This window comes from Festucalex cinctus, chromosome 21 (genome assembly GCF_051991245.1).
Source record: "Festucalex cinctus isolate MCC-2025b chromosome 21, RoL_Fcin_1.0, whole genome shotgun sequence".
NCBI classification, from domain to species: Eukaryota; Metazoa; Chordata; class Actinopteri; order Syngnathiformes; family Syngnathidae; genus Festucalex; species Festucalex cinctus.
Genome location: NC_135431.1, coordinates 13,512,088 through 13,533,369, shown reverse-complemented (window position 1 = coordinate 13,533,369; position 21,282 = coordinate 13,512,088). Strand labels below are relative to the sequence as shown.

Genomic DNA, 21,282 nt, shown 5'->3' with positions numbered 1-21,282 from the left:
AAATGAATACCAAGTAAGATAAATAGTAAGTATATTAAATGTAGTTTTTTTTTAATAGGAGTCGTTTTTGCTTTTATTTTATTAACTTTTACTATTCATTTTGTTTACGTGTTTTTGCCGATGCAGGCAACATGTGACGTCACTTGTTTGCGATTGGTTATAACTTGTCTCAGCACGTTCCGTTTTAGCCTCGCTCTCACAACACACCACGAGATGGCGCCGTCATCGTTTTTATGACGTCACAGGATAACGCTACTGCACTTTTAAAACGCTTTCTGTCGTTTTTTTTACACCCCACTTTGAGTCAGATGTCGTTGTACAGATTATATTTAGGGTGCTTTTGAGTCAAATCCTGTGTTTCATGTTAAAGCTCAACTTCCAAACCTGTCCATGCTAATTAACCGTGACGTCAGCACTAAACCCAGTTAGCATCGCTAATGTAATTGCAATGGGGCGTTAGCATCGCGCTAGCAACGAGAGCTGCTGACGACAACGCGCGTTTATGCTTCAGGAAGGAGCCTTCCCATTATCCGAGAGGGTGAGCGTTCTCCCCGGGGCTAACACAGGTGTTCCTCCGCTTGTTACCCCGGTGCTCTCCGCCCCTCTGCCGCCTCTCATTCACTCCTCCGAGCGGCCCGGATGTGGCGCACAGGAGGAGAGTAGCTCCCCGAGACCCAACATGGCGCCGCTGGCTCACACGTAACGTTACCCGCCGACGCTGTCACCACAACCGTCAAGGAGAGAACCGGACAAAGCGACGGGACATGTGAGCTCTTCGACCGGTGACGAGCAGGTGAGTGCCGGCGTGTGTTTGGAATCCATTTTGAGCGACTATAGTGGATGGTAGGTTGATAGTGGTGGAGGAGGAAAAGTGGGGAGGGAAGCGAACGCTCGCCGGCGGGAAAGGCGAAGCTCTCCTCGGCTTCATGTGTCCGAACAACCGGGGTTTGGTTTGGCTTGGCTCGGACCGGGCCGCGGCGACGGGAAGGGAGCTGTCATTCGTGTGGCCACGGCGTGTGTTGTTGTCATGGGGCTGTCAGCTCCATCGCCGCTCATCGGCCGCTGTCCTTGGTAGTGAAGCGGGTGGGCATTACACGCACACACCATTCTGAATGGTGTTTTTGCAGCATTGTGCATGCGTTTTTCTTGCTCCTGTCGAATGCATTGCAAAAACAATCTCCTTTAGCTTTCTATGAGTTATTTTATGTTCTTCCACTTGTGTCATATGGCCAAATTCCTTCCATTGCATAGGTACACAATTTGGCTATTTTTGCAACACTTCTACTGTATGATGGTCTACACACACACATGCACTCAGCCTTCAGTGTGTGTCAATGTAGGGCAGGTAAATAAAGGGTGGCAGATGGGCTGCTTTTCAAGTTCACTGTGTCCATGGGATTAGGAATAGTGTAGTGGAGAGGAAAATTAAAAGTGTTGATCTTGCCGGGGTTCCCCACCTCTCCCGCTTGCTAAGCTCATAATCGCCCCGGGCGCAAACACTGCCCTAATGGAGGTAATAATAACTAAACACTTCATACACAACACCTTCAGCGCCAGTCGGACCTGCCAGTTGTTTGATTTCTGGCCTTTATTTGTGGCATTGTAGCGTGACCTTGTTTTTCCTCAGAGTGGAAAGATGACTTGTGCAAATTAGAGCGACTGTATTTCATGTATTTCCTCAAATAGTAGACGGCACTATTATTGACAAAAGGTGTCATTCTACTTTAAACAAATAAATGCCTCCCTCAGGTAGACTTGCGCTGGTTCCTCTCATCTTCCCTTACTTCATTTTGCTAGTCTTATACTGAGTTGTTAGCAAGTTCAGATGTTAGTGTCCTGCTTTGCAGGTTTCCCTCTTCCAACACAAGCTGATTCCAATCAACAGGATCATTATCAGGCTTATGCGGAGCTTGCCGATGAGCTGATCATATATCAGCTGTGTTGGAGAAGGAAAACATGCAAAACCTGCAGGACTCCGGCCCTCGAGGACCGAGTTTGTCCATCCCTGAGTTCTGGCAGTTGAGAACAGATTTTCGTTTGAAATTTCAACCTGTTTAGCGAGATCATTTTACTAATGTACCATTGGCAGATTCATATTAGGATGATGAATGATTTCGATGAATGATTTTGAAAAGTAATCCAGTTGCGATTTTTATATGTTGTGATTTGTAATTATTTTTTTCATGGTACTCTTCCCATGTATTATACACATTATATATATATATATATATATATATATATATATATATATATATATATATGTGTATATATATATATATATATATATATATATATATATATATATATATATATATATATATATATATATATATATATATATATTTATTTATTTATTTTCCCAAAATCGTTGAGCCCTACTGTAGACTCATTCAACCACAATGCTTGTTTTTGTGTTTTAATGAGATGAACCATTATTGATTGTGTCAAACAGACATACTGATGGCAGCCAGCCTGCCGCCCCCTCATTGACCATAAATTCAAGTGTGACATATGGCGCCGTTTAATCAACGTAACATGATACGCTCGTTAAACCTGGTAGTGCACACGCTCCTTCGCCGCTCGCTAATGACCGCTAACTACATTCAAAGGCTGTTTTGATTTTTATAAATATCTTGATTTTTGATAGCGGAATCTTTTTTTATTATTATTTTTTTTTAAAGTTATGATCATCAAACCTAAAAAAACTTCTCAATTATAGACGTCCTCCCTACAGTTAAAAAAAAATATATATATATAATTGTCTCTATTAATAAATATACCCCTAATGTTTCCCCTAATGTTTCCCCATCTAGTGCTGTCACTGACCTTTTTAAAAATGAAGTCTATCGATGATCAATTAATCGATTAATCGAACCCCCTCAAAAAAAAAAAATTGTTTTTTTAAGTCCACGAAGGTCGAAGATGAGTTGAATTTAGTGGATATAAATACTCATTGTTCCTTATCTTGCACACATATGCACATATTACACAAACACCAAGAAAATTAGCCTATGCTAAATGATAAATTGCAATTATCATTATCCCTGAATAAACTCAAATCACTTACTTATTGTACTTTTCCTGAAAAATCACTTCATAGTACAACAGTTGATATATATAAATATAATTGATATAATCCATATTCATTCCGGTCTCCTCCCACATTCCAAAGACATGCATGCAATGATAATTGGGCGCTCCGAATTGTCACTAGGTGTGCTTGTGAGAGTGAGTGGTTGTTCGTCTCTGTGTGCCTTGCGATTGGCTGGCAACGAGTCCAGTGTGTACCCCGCCTACTGGCCAAAGCCAGCTGGGATAGGCTCCAGCAACCCCCGTGACACTTGTGAGGAATAAGCGGTCAAGAAAATGGATGGATAATCCATATTAAATAGTAAATGGAATGCACTTAAATCGCGCTTTATCTTCATCATATGTTTACTAAGCCTGACATATTCGCTTGTCTCGTTCAAATTAATGAATTGTCGAAGCCTGCAATGGCCATTGATGCAGCATACTACCTGCACAGAAAGGTTTTTCAAATAACTTAATGTATGCTCCAGGATCCCGCGCCGTCACCCTGGTGCTTTTCTTTGGTTCCATCCCATTGTAAATCCATAAACATCATGAGTACTCACTATTGTACTTGATAATGCAAATGCTAACCTAGCCAATGGTATTGCGGAGTGAGTTCATTTCTAAGGTCCGCCAGCGTCCGTGTTAGCAAACTCCCTTGCATCTGTTGTTGAGTGCATTGTGGCCATCTGGGTCAATTTGGCTCAGTTAATGTACATTTGGTGGCGTAAAACCGTAGTAATTGTCCTTATGGTAAATGCTGAATGGCTTAGTCTGCACATGACTTGGAGGAGTGAAAAAAACAAAACAAAAACTTGGAGTCGCCATGGGATCGCGAGGAATGAGTCTTGCTCTATGTTATAGTAGATGCCGCCTTCCTGTTGCTGACACACGCAGGGCTGCTATCTTACGTATGTTGGCCTCCAATAATTCATTATAACTCTTTGATATGTTTAGCGATTTTGACGTTGTTTTGTTACAAACTTAAGACGTAGTGATGCTAAATATCTCCCTTTTCAGTCTAAGAGACCACAAACAAACCCTAAGAAGCATTTTAGTTAGTAGTTGTGAATGCCGGTTGGAGTCCGTCAGCAATAAGTGCGGAAACATGAAATATTGGTTCCGGCAACTTCCAGGTGCCTCAAATACGTTTCTAAAAATTATTAAAATACCTTCAATGCATGCATTTTTGCGTTGACTAATTTTTGTATTTTTGTGGTCGACCCAATCGACTTGGTCGACTACTCCCATCCTCATCTTCCAACATCCATCCATTTTCTTGACCGCTTATTCCTCACAAGGGTCGCGGGGGGTGCTGGAGCCTATCTCAGCTGGCTCTGGGCAGGAGGCGGGGTACACCCTGGACTGGTTGCCAGCCAATCGCAGATCTTCCAACATTTCCCTGAAAAAGTGGCTATGATTAGGAAACAATGTACCAGAAGTACAAGAAAGTTTGTCAAAAACACTGTTTCTGACTAATAAGTGGGAGAACAAGTTTTTGTGAAAAGAAACACGTGAAGCAGATGCTTTTTTTTTTTTTTCTTTGCTCACACCTCGAACTAAAAAAAACTACCATGTGTTAGTGCCAGTAGTGGATTTTAATTAACGAATATAGACGTCCACGATAGTAAATGAGTTACTTTCTTAAGACATGAGGACACTTTTTGACCTATAGTGTGTTATTCCAACTGGAAACATGAAATTGTCTGGGTCACGCCAAATTTTTGAACAATAGTCATTGCCTCTTGGTAGCAGAGTCCATGCAGAGATTTACATAATAATCAAAAGCTCCAGGGAATGCCACAGCCTACACTACTCATATGGCTCATAACAGTCTTCAACCTTCCTATTCTGCTGACTGTACATTTTATTCCCCATTTCTGGATACTTAGCAATCATCTATTTTTGGTGTCCTTGGTTGCTCACAGTAAATTACATAAGATGGAGTCACACAGTGAATAATTTAACCAGGAGGAGGAAGTCGGCAGTTCTGCATGCCGCCGCTGCTTCCGTTACATCATCCGTAGCGGCATCTTTATGCTAGAGTGCTTACCTGTGACAGTTTGGAGCCTCTCCGAAAAGCCAGCTGGCAGCCTTGCACTGGTCGCCTGGTTTTTGCAAATTAGGCGCCAACCTTTACAGATGACACTTGGAAAGGGCACAGATAGCCTGTAGAGGCAGATGAGGACAAGGGAGCTTGTCAGGAATGAGGAGGAAGATAAGATGACTTTGCCTATGAAGACGTACTTTTATATTAGTGAGAGGTGCAAGCAGCTACCTCGTATCGGTACTCTCCCATCCGTTTGTGCAACAAACATCCAGCTCTCCATTGGGTGGAAACAGGCAATGGCCTCACTCGGGGCATCAAAAAATTTTGAAAGTAGAAAAGAAACAGTGGCGTGCCAGCGATTCACATTAGTTGCTCACCAAAATGGCAGCACCTGCTAAAATAACAGTTTTGCAGTGTGGGGTTAACGATGATTTTACATGACAACTCAACAAGTTCTTATGTGAATGTCAGTTTTCGAATTTGGGTTTTGCTTGTCAAGACTCACATTCATAGCTAGCTTGAGATGTAAATAAAACCACATGAAAACCAGAGAGCGGTCTATGAGTGAAAAACAAGCACTGCAATGTTAGCACGCTAGCACTAAACGAAAAGCATGATAATAGGGGTGGAAGCCATTTTGAAGTTCTCAGTTTTTCACCGCTGTTCCTCAAGAGAATTGCGATGCCATGGCAATTTTCATCATTTTCTGTACTCAGCACACACACAGGCACAGAAAGACTTAGGTCGCACACTTCCATAGAATTAGAGACACATAACCTAAATCCCCCTTCACATTTCTCCGCTCGTTGAGGCTGTTCTACTTCTTGTGGCAGTGTGTGTGTGTGTGTGTGTGTGCGTGTGTTTTGTGTGCGCGTTGCCGAGGAGGCCCAGTGAAGCCTGAACATCCCAGCTCTGCCTTGGGGCCTCGGAGCGCCGCATCTGCCTCAGCTGCCCGACTCGCCTGACCCTTCAGGCTGAGGCAGGCGTGCTGTTGTATTTATATATCTCTTTTTTTTTTTTTTTTTTTTTTAATTTATTTTATTTTTTTAAATCAGCTGGTGAATAGTTGAAGTGTTAGCAGGCCTCCTTGTTGTGTTTTGTGTGTACAGTGACCATTCTTGACCAGTCTTATTTTTTTTAATTCTTTATTTATTTTGATTATTTTATTGATTTATGTTTATGTATGCACCACCTAGTTTTGTATTTCAGTGTTTGTATTTGAGGTGCCCGTGCCCGCTCTAAAACTTTAGTGACTTTGTTCATCAGCTCTGTTCATCGGCAAAATTGTGATGTGGAGTTAGCTCGCTTGCTATGCCTACCCCCCGAAAAATGAGTCTTCCCTTTAGAGAGCTTGCTGTTGTGGCTGTGTTAGAGTGCCTCGTTGTCAGCCATGTGTGTTCGAATTTGACAGAGAGAAGGACAATGTAGTTATGTGTATACATAAGGAAGAAGCTAGCTAAAGTTGCATCCATTTCTCTAGATTGTAGATGTGGTATTTGATTAATAGTTGAGTGGGGCGGGGTTCTATCTCATTCAATAGACACGCCCACAGCATTGGAGAGTGGAGAGAATGGTTTATGATTTTAAAGCCTAATTCGAATATACCTGGTGATTTCTTAAAAAAAATAAATAAAAAAAAAAAAAAAAAAAAAAAAAAAAATATATATATATATATATATATATATATATATATATATATATATGTATATGTATTTATATTTTAACATTCAAATTTAGCACGGTTGTAAAAAAACACTTAGGTTGTGTCATTTGACACATTTAAATGTTTTCCATTTTAGTTTAATTTGTTCCATTATTTTATGTTTGTTGTCATACGGTGAATTGTGCAAGTCTCCTCCTCGTTTGATGTCATGTGCACGGACTTGACCAGCCACCGCCTAAATCCAGTTTAATCGCCTTTTAAAGCGATACCTGTTTGGAACGGGTCCGGCTGAGAAAGCCAATTGCTTTGGCGTCTGCTCCTTCATTCACTTTCTGCTGCTTTATTAACAGCAACAAATGCCAGCTTTAATCACTGGCACATGTAGAATGCATTTGTCTCGACTGCGCCCGCCCAACATTAGACATGAAAAGTCATTACTACCACAATTAGCTCAATTGTGAATGAATACGTAGACTGTAGCGGTAACCACGCCCAAAACAAACTTCACCAAGGAGGAGAACCAGTCCAACAGGGTAAATCTGGGAAAATTTCTCATCAAAATATTTACTGCAAGAAATATGGATAGATTCTTATAGAGAATTTCCACATGGAAAACGGCTTTGCGCTTTAGTCACACGCTTACTCCGTAAACAACTACAACTCTGCTCAGTCTCTGGTGACGCCATGGCTAATGATACGCTTTTGACAGTATGGTATGTAAAACTTGTTTTTGGAGCATAATTCTCATAGTTCAAACTGCTAGTGTTGGACTTGTCTGCATTAATTTTCCTAAAAAGACAAACTATCAATGTTGCACTTTCCTAAAAAGACTAAAAAGAAAATATTTAAGTCTGTACTGTGTGGTCATTTTTAAGGTTAAAGCTTTATTGTCCACATTATTTTAGTTATTTGAGTCAGTCCTTATTTTTGGGAGAATTTATTACAAATAGACAGTTTCTAATAAATAAATAATTAAAAAAAGACTAACTGTTGATGTTTCACTTTTCCACAAAATGACAGATTTGACCTGCTGTTCACAATTAAATATTAATTTCTTAATTTTATTGTACGCATTATTTTGAGAATCATTTATTGGATTTCTAAAAAGAAGACAAACTGGTGTTGTACTACCGTAAAAAGAAAATATTTAAGCTAATTTATAACAGCAAGTAATACTTTTTTCTTGTATTTTTTATTTTTTGTATTCATTCAATTTGCTCCTATTAGTTTTCAGTGTTTTAATGTAAATAATATGTCTCTGTTTACACAAAAAAATTATGTTTATCTTCACACTTTGTTCCACATTATGTCCTTAAATTAAAAAAGCAAAGTGCCGGTATGTACTGAACGTGCGTAGGATATTCCGTGCTGTTTTGGCACCGCCATCTGGTGGTCGGGAGGGACAAAATAGAACAGTGATTGTTTGATGTGTCGTTACAGCCCTGATAGGTTTTAGCGTATTTGTTCTTTTGTTGTCAGGAAATTCATTTAGTGGCTCTTTTGAGCTGGTAAAGCGATTGTTACATATGTTCAGTACCATAAAACAGATACCAGGTCAGCATCTTTTTTGGCCTTTTTTTTTTTTCTTCTAAAATTCAAATTTCCTTGTTTTGCCCACAGAGGGAATTAGAGTGGAGGAAGAGACGCGTGATGAAGACTCACGCATCCTGAAGGAATCCGTCAGCGCAGACGCTGTTTTGTTCTGTGATTTGAGATCAGTCAAGTGGAATTGCATCAAAGCAAACTTGAATAAGGATATTCATTAAGGCTTCGCGTGATTCATTACAACCCCTCGGCTCCATAACCCACCGGGTGGAGGATGCTTCAAAGGGAAGCGTGTGGTCTGAGAGTTACTTACATCCTCTCTGCCATACACGCAACATTTACCATGAGGTCGTTAGACATTGATAAGGCCCCAGTATGACATTTGAACGTGGGCAAAAAATACACCTCTTCTATGGTTACAATAGATGAAATGCTATCAAAATGTCATGTCACCCATTATTATAGTGAACAATATAATCAGGGTTATCGCCATATTGCTACAAGAAATGCTAATGGAAGGGAGTGGCGTTAGTCAAAATATTAGTGAATAAATACAGCCTGATGTGAATTTAAAAAAAAACTGTCTAAACAGACTCTAGGAAATATTGGCCAAAAAATAAATACTAGGCAATATTGGCCAAAAAAAAAAAAGGAAAATGTGGAACAACTAACTCCATGAATATTAGGGATAAAAAGAAAAATATTTGAAAAAAAATACAAACATATGAAAAATACAAACCTACTAGTTAAGAATAGACTCATTTAGACAGTACAGAATAACGGACAAAAAGTACAGATGCTGAAAAAAAACAACAACCCATAATACAAACTACATAAATATTCAACTAATTATGAAAAAAATAACAATATAAAATATTAGACAAGAATCAGCTATTTGAATAAATATCAAAGCTTTTTTTTTTTTACGTAAAATTGGAATTCTGAGAAACAAATACAAACATATTAGACAACTATAGTTGGCAAGAAATTTATGAAAGTTCCACGAATACTAGGGATAAACACCAAAATATTTCAAAAGAATTACAAAATAATAGATGAAAATAAAAACAATTAGAACTAAAGTATTGAAAATAGATTTAAAAAAATATACACAAAAATCAGAAAAAAAAGGCAAAAATACTAACTAATTTAGATGAACCATGACATCATTTTCAATTGGACATTTAGCTAATTGCTGTAACAGGAAAACGTCACAAATTGTTAATTTTGTCATCACTAGTATTAACACCAGCACTTTGAGGCATTTGGCTTATCGTTATGTTGTTGTGCTCCCCTCTGCAGCCAAAGAGCTGTCATCCGGCCTAAATATAGCTCGGAAGCCGGACCATCACGTAGCTAACTAAGCGTGTGTGTGTATGTGTTATGACACTTGTAGCATCTTAACATATACCGACAATACCTCAAGCAGTCTCATTTAAGACGCTTACACACTACCCTGGGTTTGTGCAGAACCCACTGGCGAGGAGGGCGCAGGGACGAGGACAAGCACGATGCTCATATTTGGCACTGGTTGCGAGGGAAACCGAATGGGAAGTAGCCTGGTGCCTTTTTCAGCTGGTTTGGATGTCAGTCCGGCTACAAATCTGCTATATCTGTTACTGTTAAAATGCAAAGCCCTAACTTTATAAGGCGCAAATGTGATACAGAAAATTGTCAGTGCAGAGCATCTACTGACACGGTTGTTGGGTGGCGAAACTGTGCTCTGGTTAAGTGCAGTGTGAAAAGGCTTTGAGCCTCCTTTCTGCCATGTGTGATTTTCAGTGCGAACGTGCATACTTTCTGCATGTACGCGCGAGTGAAGATTATAGCCCAAAGACCTTGTGATGTCGGTTGCTAATGACGTAGCACAAAACGTTAGCGCAGATGCGGCTGCTGAATAGATGAAAGCGGTTATCCAGTGACACAGCTGTGCCCTCTTTGATGCTCGGGCATGAAACAGCAGGAAATGAACGCCGCTAAGGGACGGCAGTACACGCACACACAAAAAAAAGATGCAGGCTGACGTGCGTGGCATGCTAGTAATGCTCTGTAACCGGCAGCTGCACGCTCATCAAGTCAGCCGTCCATTATGTCGATAGCTAGCGTTGTGTCTCGCTCACTGTTTCTCTTGCTCTCATGCTATTAGCACACAGTATGAAACAGCCCATTTCATTAGCATTAGCATGACTATGTAGATAAGCACAAGTTCACATTATTTGCCAACTAAACGTGGATTTGGAAGAATTATCATCATTATTGGTTGCATTCCACCGGGTTCCTTTCTCATATGTAAAATAATTCTAATAAATTGTCTGCTTCTTAGCGTGAGTTTTCCCTTCCGTGATTCTTGCTTTGGTATCAACAGTATTTAAACATACTTTGAAGCAGACTTTTTGTTGCCCATTAACAGTGCAAATACGAACCAATTCTAAATTGCTAAGGAAGCGGTGATTTTTAATCCCCCATCTTGGGAACTGCCACCATAGCCTCTTCTTGCTCCTCAGTTAGGATTTGCACACATTGGTGCACACAACCGCGTATAGGGACACTACGCAGGCCTAATCCCGACGTGTTATCTTGGCGCATCGGTCATGTGAAGTCATGTGGACCGGTATGAGTCTGCTGCTCTGATGAGAACATTTCTGCTGGGAACTTCAGGCCGATGGGTCACACTGGGCCTGTAGTTTTTAGTATTCATCCCATCCAGTACCGCTTATCTTCATTAGGGTCGCCGATGTCTTAGTTTTCAGAAAGAAGACCAAAAAAAAACAAACAATGTGGGGGTAAGTTCCACAGAAAAAAAAATGTTAATAGGTTGATATGTGAATAGGCAAGGGACTACTGAAAAATGCTGCTAATAATATGTATCGTGATTATAGGTGGCTAATAATCAATTTTGTAATGCAAAACTAAAAAGGCTTGTAGTTTTGAAAAAACAAACAAAAAATACAACTGATTGTAACTCTGTTTCAACCTGTAGTGGAAATTCATCCATCTGACTTGCAACTCTCTGTCATTCGTTGAGAAGACTTGCAACTTCCTGTTGAAAAACGTCCTTAAATAATCGTGGATGTGCCTACGCCAGACTCTTTGGCCCTTGTAGTCTTAAAACCTGATTAGCAGTAGTAAGGGAGTTTAGTGGCTTTCAGAGTATTGTTTTGTGACGGATATGTCCTCAAGTGATGCTCCTTCCCGCTCTACATGATAAATAATGTACATCAGTTTACAATGCTTCCTAAAATAACTAGAAAGAAGCCACGAGAGCACACCCAGAACGCCTTTTGCGGCCACGAAATGTCAAGTCCAGTCCAAACCGGAGCCGCTGTCAAACCAGCTTGTCTCTTCCAGGCTCGTCATGCCGTCAAAGCCGAAGCAGCGGAGGACCACCTGAGCAAAGCGCAGCTGGAGTAGTAACAGGCGGTAGCCTTGGAGTGGCCTTTGTAGGCAACCAGCTCGCGGCTCACCTCCCCTACCACTCGTGTCATAAATATTTTTGCCTGCTCTTGTGGCTTGGAGAGCCAGCGAGGATTAAAAGAGCATCTTTTCTCACAAAGAAACATGCACTTCAACCTTTAAGGGCCACTTTGAAAAGACACTAGAGCTAATGCATCACAGAGTCATCCCTACTAGCTTAACGGGTTGTATAATATTGTGTGTAAGACGTGAAATGCTAAGATGGTTGACTGACACGTTGCTTGGTTAATTGTTGTGTCCTTTTCTCTTCCCTATTGTTGGCTAAATAAAATAACGCTAATTTAAATTTGAAACGGTTCCACAGGAAACCGAAACGTTACTTCCTTGCTTGGTTTTGATAGTAAAACTAATTCAGTTTGAAGATTTTATGCCACAATTATAGTGATCAAACTCTCAGAAAATCTAAAGACGACAGTAACGCTAATTCAAATTTTAAAAAGGGACAGTTATGTCGGGACAGTTATAAACCATACCTCCTGAGGTAACCGTTTGAAATAAGATCACGGTTTCTCTGTAGATTCGTTTATCTCAGTTGAACAAAAGCAGTTTGAGATGTAATGAACAGAATCCATTTGACTGTATACTGCTAGCGCTTCAATTGTTAGCTCTGCCTTTCAGTCTCATAGGAATAACCTTGTAGTAGACTCTGAGTTGTAACGTCCGGTCTTTTATCATGCACATTACTGACACTTACAAGTGAGCAATTTTCTCGCAGTGAGTAATTTTCCGCTGAATATCTGCTGCTGTTTGCTTGTAGTAGAACTGAAACCACGTGGCTCCAGGCTTCAAGATTACAACCTCTTCTACTCAAGATGGCAGTAATGTAGGTCAACAGGTATAAGCTTCCATTTACTGTCTCCGGATAAAGACAAGCAGAGTGGAAAGGGGGTAGTGGGATAAAGGGGCCGTTCATAGTGGCGTTGCGATCAATGATTTATAAGTTTCAACTTATCTGTGCAGGCTAATGCTGCGGCCTGTTTGGTCAAGATAACCTCGCCGCATTGTGTTGTTCCTCGGAAAACAAAACCACAAAGCCAGACGTCATTTACATTTACGTCCTTTGCCAATCACAAGCTCCCAGCAACCTGTAGTCAGCCACTTTATATGCACTAGGCAATTTAAAGCAAGACTTGAATTCTGTTAGCCTCTAACAGACTCACTGCAATTGTGTTAGCGTTTGCGTAACAAAAAAAACTGTTTAACAAAATGGTACAAACGCACCAGCTTTTCTTTTTAGGAAAGTGTAACGGCAGTAGTTAGTTTTCTTCATGCAAAATGAACAAGGCAGATAAGGGCAACAGTGGAATGATTACGTTCCAAGCAACAATACATCTGCTGCCGAACTCCTGTTGTCTTTATCTTCTCCCGCTTGTCCGCAAGTGGACGGTCACGTGAACTTTTGCTCTTCCCACAACGAGGTCACACCAACGTTCTTCTTTCCGAGGATTAACACAACAAACTGCGAACGGGACATGCGGGGAAAATCCTCTGGGTGCGTCATCTGTCAAAGCTGACTTTTTTTTTTTTTCTGCTGGTTAACCTTGGCTGCAGCGGGGGAGATTGATTGTGTCAGTGCCACATCACATTACCCTACTCATAAACAGTAGTTTGCGGCAGTTTGACCAATGGAAAATCACACTGAGGGTCCAGCAACTTTCACAATGCTGACAGTTGCAGGGGAAATATCCATGATTTCTTAGGGTTTTTTTTTTTTTTTTTTGTTTTTTTTTGAGTGAAATTTTACAAGAAGTCACACTTCACAAGAAAAGCTGAAATATGAGAAGTTGAAATTTAATAGCAATCAAAATAAAAAGGTTATGAAGAATTCTTTGAGAATACAGTATAGTCGGAATTTTGTTAAGCCGAATTTACAATGAAAATAATTAATTTTTACAAAAAAAAAATCTTAATGTACTGAGCACATGCCAGTCATTCACAAAAAAAAGTAGTGATGTTCTTCAAAGAATAAAATTTGCGAAGAAAAATGTGAGATCAAATGATACGAAAAGTAAAATGTTCCAAGAAGAAATAATACGGGGAAAAAAGTCGAAACAAGAAGCAAGTTTTGACTAAGGAAAAATTAGAATTGCGAATAGTGATATGAAAGTAAATAATTTTATGTGCAAATTGTTCAAACCAGTTGACCTCCATTTTGTTAATGTCCTCCTGATGATAAAGAAGAGGACCGGTACTAGTTTCCCCAGACAACAGGGAGGGAGGGCTTCTCACCGGGCTATCAATAATACATGATTAAGTTGGGGCTTTAACTTGAGATAATGGGGAGAGAAGCAGGAGGCTTTCAAAGAAACATGGTGCTTTTAACTCGGAAAACCACCAGCAGGAAGTATGTTATTTTTCAAAGGTAGTGAGATGGCTACCCTCCACCCCACGAACACGGATAATCACTTATTTGGAATACTTAATGTGTGGAGTAAATGTCAAGTAAAATAGCTAAAAAAAACATTTTGGACGACAATAGCAATAGATTTGGATATCATTTTCTGTTGGTTTGGGTTCTACTCCCTGAAATAATCCTGCACCCAATTAAATTTATTGGGTCCCCATCAAAGACAACATCCAAATGAACCTACTTACTTAGTGTCAAAGTCACGATCTTGACTTTTCACAAAAAAGATATTTTTAATCTTAAAATTCTGCCAGCCTGCCACATATTAAAATCGGGATCTGACACCCCCCCAAAAAAACAAAACAAAACAAAACAAAAACAAAAACAAAAAACAAACACAAACACATCAACCGGCTAAAAGTAAAAGTAAACATTGCAGGATTTTTTTTTTTATCACGTTAGTGCTCAATATGCTGGATTAAAGGTGTATTCAAGGATCTTCTCAAAAAGTAGAAGCCAAACGTCCGTTTGTCACTTTTAAAAAAATGCAGACATCCTGTCAGCTCTCCTGCTCGTCCGTGGGGGTGGGGCCTGGGGCGGGTGCACGTGCTCAGCTAAGAACGAGCACACACGAGGTCATTACGGCAGATTGATTGACGGGATCGAGAACCAATTGTTAAAATGATCCACCCGGAAGACGGAGAGACAAAAGATCCTTGAATACACCTTTAATGAATGAAACCGTCCTTATGTATGGCTCATAGGCAATTGGTTGCTCACCCATGCCTTATTCTCTGCCGTCCATTTGAAGGCTCATCCTGTCATTTGCATGTCACCAATGTTACTTTTAACGTTGCTTATGAAGCTTCTGGAATGATCTTGAGCCTCCCAAGCTAGCGTGACAGATGTGTAAGATGCATTTTAGCTGCCGTAATTCTACTTGCCTTGCTCTGTATTTAGCGTGCAGCTGTTCCCCAACACACACACACACACGCACACACACACACACACACTCCCACACTCCCACCAGCAACAGGGAAAAGACCTCAGGGCGAGACCCTCGAAGGTAGCGTGGTGTATTTATACCTCACACTTGTGGAGAGGGGTGTGACTGCTGCATGACCCTTTTAGCCATCACTGCATTTTTCTCCTCATGGAAAAACAACAGCAAGTGCATGTTGAAATGCATTGAATGAGGGTTCTCTGCGTTAGTTTATGCTCTTTCTGTAAGATGTCACAAGATGGCGCCCAAGCACTATCTTATAGGAAAGTAGTAATTGCGTGCCAAGAAGATATTGTTTGTGATACACTGGAAGCTCAGGAGCGCCTTTGCACGCATTTAGTGCAGTTTTTCAGAATAAAATTACCTGTAAATCATTTATTTTAAGGTTCAAAACCCTGTAAAGACTTTTGTTCAAAGATTTGTTTATAAATTAATTCTACATGTTTGAAGTTTATTGTGGACCAGGGTTCCAGGATGACATTAATACTTCAGAGCGCCTCGTTGTTGGCTGTGAGTGGGCGCATATAATGATGAAAAGGCTGAAGAGAGGTGTTTAATGTGAAAGTCACCATGTGGACAGGGGTTTCACACTGGTATGGCCACTTTTAGAGTGCCTCGTTGTCACGGCATACGCTTTAAACAAATACATTTTCACGACTCAACCGTAGTTACGTGAATGCTTAAGGATGATGCAAGATGAAGTACTAGCATCCACATTCGATATTTGTCAGGGATGGTAACACTCTTCTCTGCATGGTGTGTCAAATTTAAAAAACATTTCATTTTGAAGTAATTTTAGTGTTTTAAGGTGAGATGGAAATGATATACAACTGTTTTTTGTTCATTGTTTGTAGTATGTCGCCAGCCTGTCCATCGTGAATAGTGAGGGGTTTACTGTTTCTGTGACATTTCCAATGTAAAATGTGTGCCTTGGCTCAGTAAAGGTTGGAAAACACTACTGCCGGGACCCCCAGTGTGGCATTTCGATGCCCGTCAGTGGCCGAATGTCCCCTCAATACTCGGCGAACGTCCAGACTCTGTCACAACCGCCGATTGGACCAGCTGTTTTCTTCTCTGGCATCCATCTTATCTCCTCCGCCGGGCCATTTGTCCTCTACGAAAGAGGAGGCAACGACGAGCCGGCATCAATTTGCCACAACTCGCATCCTCGCGTGTCAGGTCCGCGGGACGCTTGACAGCTCAAGGTCAGAGGGCACTCGGTTTGGGATGCGGCCCGGTCAGACGGTGTTAGGCAAACAATGAAAGCGGAATGGGACGTGCTCGGGCTTTAGCTGTCTGGCCGCGCCTTGCCGTGCCGGGCGGGCTGCTGGCATCGGCGCTTTTTTTTTGCGTCTCGCATTGGGAGTTATCAGAGCATGCAGGCGCAAACGCAGTCACGGGCTTGTTGTCGTAGTAACGCCAGCTCTCTTGGTGGGCTGCTAAGGGTCCGGGATCTGACCTGAATTATCACTAGTCCATCCTCAAGGGATTTGAAGTCTCATTGTGTTTTGTGGTGGATAATGGAGCCATTAGAGGTGCACTTTAACATCCAACATGTGACCAGGATCTGACAGCATCAGAGCACTTGGCCATGGCGTATTGCCAGCACTTTGACTGGTTTAAAGAAACTGGCCATTTGTTACTAGGTAAGAGCAGCAATGCAAGCGTCTCATTCGGGTGGGATTTACACTTGAGGTGGTCTTAAGTTTACAACAGATCTACAATGTAACCCAAATTTGTATGCTGATTTAGGTTTCCCACAATTGTTTTCAACATAAAGTTGCATGGTGGTAAACTTCACACTGTGCAAATTTGAAAAGTATTCCACCCAACTTCCGATTTCAAGCCTAGTATATCAGCCAATAACTGTTATGTCGATATATCTTTATTGGTGTACACCATATTCTATAAAAGCAATAAGAACGTGCACTTGCCAATTTTTCTTCACCATAAGTGGGGTCTATATTAAAAAACTGTTAAAAATCACTACCCTGCTTAAGATGAGTCATTATGGAAGTTGTTAGCCTGAAGTTGAATGTTGTTTTAATGACCACAAACCTCCCAGTGGCTATTTACCACTCTTCAAACATGTCTAGAGGGTAGTAGAAGGTGAAACGGGAGTGTGTGCATAAGATTTTTTTTTTTAAGCCAATTAAACCATGCACATGTCTTAAGGGAACACGCCAATGCAGATGGGACAGGAGTGAATGAGCAATGCTCTCCAAATTGAACAAAATGTCTATTGATCAAATATGTGCAAACAAGTTTATGATTTTTGCTGGCCCTATATCCTAATAGGCAGGATGTGACCTTCTTCTCTTAAATAATTAGCCTTTTCTTTGCTTGTTTATCACGTCCCTCTTCACTGTCCTATTTTGAATTATGGATGATTATTATATCACGTCCTGCATCTCAACTGCAACTTTTAAGCCTCTAGATAACAATCCTAAGTGATTCAAAATGAGTACAAAATGCAAACGAATACATTTACTGGCATGAACAGTGAGAAACGGGTACAAACTTTCTTACATGTCATTTTGCTTCGAGGTGTGGCAGGTTCCGGTCAAATTGCTATTATCAAAAAAAAAAAAAAAAAAAAAAAAAAAAAAGGAAATGCCTGTGGAGACTGGAGAGGATGACAGATGGTTTGGAGACAAATCAGCCTGTGAATCAGGATCTATGCCCTGGGACGACTCAGCCCTTTTGCATTGTGTTTGTGTGCATTTTAGTTAGAAAAGTGCGTCTGAGACTGAGACCTTGTGTTTGTTTGTGCATTTTGCTTCATCCGTTGATATTATATAGCACTTGTCCACATCATAGTGAGGTCAATCATTCATGCCAATGGACACGTCAGTCTTCATTGACTCTAACATCGTTTGTGGAATGCGGGGGGAAGCCGGACTACCCAGAGAAGACAGGAAGAAGACACAAATCAGCCAAGACGAACCCCGAAACCTCAGAACTAACTGAGAGACAGGAATCTTAACCATAATTCCACCGTACTGCAGCATTTACTTTGAATACTTAAAAAAAAAAAAAAAAAAAAAAAACCTTTTTTTTTTTTTTTTTTTTTTAAACAATATTTGGGCGAAGTCAAACTAGCAAGGTTAAAAGAAAAGGACCCACAATTCGTACGCAGTAATTAAATCGTTCCCATTGGCATCAGCATAATTATAAGTACAATGGCTAATGGGGTATATGCCACGGAAGAGGCGGGACTGTTTTTTCACATCAGCTTTGGTTCCGGTTCGGTTTGCGACGTGTGGGCTGCCTCAAAAATACTTGTGCTTCCGACTTTGTGCCCCTCGGTTGCGCGTTCGCAACCCGGACCGGAACCAAACTCGTGTGCAAAATCACGGAAGTCGGAAGTCCCGCCTCTTGCGTGGCATATACCCCATTCAACCCCCAACGCCCAACCTCTGTATGCATCACTCAGAACCCGTGGAGAAACTAACGCAAACTGGCTTTCACCTTTGCTTCTCTTCCGAAACACAGGCACCATAAAACACCGTCACAGTCTTTCTATTGTCTGCCATATATTACCTCTGCTCATTACTGTGTGACATTGTTACTGTGCGGCGGTATAACGTTAAGTGTGAAACCTTACAGTCTACCTATAAATAACACTTTAAGCGTGGGTGATGTTGCACAGCGGGTCTTTCCTCCCCACGGAGGAGCTTCCTCAACACTGATACCCGTCATGTGTGGACTCAGTGAGACTGAGTATGCCTCTGTGCCGTCGCCCTCTCACAGCCTTGGTCGAGACAATTTAAACCTCTTCAAGCCTTTAATAATCCCAAGATGAGGCCAACAAGGTCAGGGGTCTGCTGTCTTTATCATGGCTACCCCACAGGCCACCATCATCAGATTTTGTTTCTGTTCTTCAAATGTTTGTAGGAAGTTATTTGGCATTACAGTGTGACCTATAGTCATTCATATACTTATAAACTACAAACTCTATTAATATTACACTCCTATCTACAGTCCTATTTTATATAGTATTATCCGTATCGTATACTTACTATTAGAGGGTGGATAGTCAAGTTTCACTTAGGGCAATAAGTTTGTTTTACTTTTTAGCTTATCAACATTGATACTTTCTTGAATCTGCACAGTTTTCTTTTTGTGTTTTGAACCATAGTGGGTAACATTTGTTATGACGATTGCAAAATAGTCAAGATGAAACAAAAAGAAACTGCAAACCGGTAACAGTAAATTCTGTAATGACAAAAATGATGGATATACTACAAATTGAAAAAAAATATTTAAAAGCTTATATCTTTTCTTTTTAGGAAAGTGCATATAAAATGACAGATGAAGACAAGTACAATATTTGACGCTTGAGTATGCGATACTGAATCAAAAACTATACACTTGTTTAGTCGTTAGCGTTTCAGAATGGAAACTGTTGCACCAGCCCCCTCCTTCTTTATACATTGTTTCCAGCCTCGTTACATTGGCCCACGGGTTGGCAACTCTAATTACTTATCGGAATGACCCGCGTGTCAATATTCCAACTTGCGGCGGTCACCTTGTCCAGTGCTGGCGCTAAAAACGGAAACAAGGTTAGGATGGTCTTGGAGTCGTGGCAGCAGATCTGGATGTCAGCCCATATTGCGCAAAGTGGAAGGATTGGCTTTTTTTTCTGGGCTGCTTATCAAATAGGAAGCTTGGGGGGACAATTTATATTGTTTGATGCCAAAAAACAATGCAGATTTTTGCTTATTAGACTTATTATTATTATTATTATTATTGTTATTTTGCTAATATGGAGAATTAACGTTTACAGACAACCCCTAATTGAAGAAGTGCCGTACAGACGTTGATGTTTAACACTTTTAAACCGATTTTTTTTTTTTTTTTTTTTTTTAAATGTGAGTGAGGCCACACATGCCTCCACACGACAGGATAATTGCTCAGGAAAAGTTTTGCATACATCTGACAATGGGTCCTTTGCTAGCTTTGATCGCTAGGGAGGATAAATGCTCAAATTAGGCCTGATAATTATTATGTATGTGTATTGTGTACCTCAATTTAAGAGTCCTCAATTAAAAGTCTTTGCAATGACATTCACTTTGGTTGTGTGATTGTAAATATTGAACAGGTTTAATTGTTGGCTTTGACCGTATTCTAAGCAGGTCCTTGAATTGGGCCTTAACTGGCTTAATCGCAAGGGAGGATACAATGTTCACATTTGGCCCCATTCTCGGTTTGTGAGTATTCCGCTTTTGTCCCATCGCATCACAATTAAAAGTGTCTCTAGTGTCATACCCTGCTCTTGTTGTATCTCGAAGCTCAGCAAACATGGCTTACACTTGACTCGCAATGTCGACTCAAGCGTCAATGCGTCCTCAAGGTGGATTGTGTAATGAAGTAACGTCCACCTTTTTGATCTGGTATTAAGTCCCCCCCCAAGACCACAGTAAGCGATTACCCAGCATTATGCTGTGATTTTATGTCACAAAAGCCTTGCGAGCTGTCCTTCGCACCAAGCTTATACTTCCTTTTCTTGTTGTCCTCTTGTATCGCTCTATCGTTTCCTGTTTGAAGTAGCTAATTTGGCCAGTCTAAATAAGCAAAGGAAATGATTGAGATTCCCAGGGTTGCTCTTTTTCACACTTGAATGTAAAAACCTCAAGATCTCATCCATTTGTTGGACTGTTGACAAAGTCGACCTGAAAATGTTCAGATAGGTGGGCAGTAGAGGTGGGAATCTTGGGGCACCTCACGATTCGATTGCGATTACGATTCAGAGGCTACGATTCGATTATAAAACGATTATTGATTTCCCCCCCAGGCAGCAGAAAAAACCCAATGTATTTTTGTGCTTTTAATGTTTCGTACATTAGTTACAAAAATAGTACAACAGTCCTCTCAGGCCTACATAAACTACTATTTCAGTATCAAGTTAACAGTTCAAAACAGTAAATAAAATACTCAAGTCCTCATTCTGTAACAACAGCTTTTAAGTATATTCAGTCTTCAACAGAATAAAACATAGCACTGAGCAAAAATATATTATTTTTATCCACTCAAAAGTGCATTGAGGTATAAATGAAAGACAATGTGAACTACTACTTCAATACAAATGCCTAAAAAAAAAAAAAAAGTGCTTTCCTGCTTTTTAA

General features: G+C 40.5%; 1 protein-coding gene across 3 annotated transcripts in view; it reads left to right on the top strand.

The window, feature by feature from the left end:
- Positions 1-282: 282 nt before the first annotated feature.
- The window catches only part of pak5 (p21 protein (Cdc42/Rac)-activated kinase 5), a 55,689-nt gene continuing 34,689 nt past the window's right edge, over positions 283-21,282 (top strand). The window contains exon 1 of one of the 3 annotated variants that reach the window (XM_077510663.1): positions 283-793. Coding sequence is in view for 2 of the 3 variants with exons in the window: in XM_077510661.1 (XP_077366787.1) it covers positions 16,746-16,800 (55 nt within the window). In the remaining variant the exon portion in view is untranslated. Of the gene's footprint in view, positions 794-16,617; positions 16,801-21,282 lie in introns of those variants that run through there. The other 2 variants (XM_077510661.1, XM_077510662.1) reach the window with 2 other exon arrangements.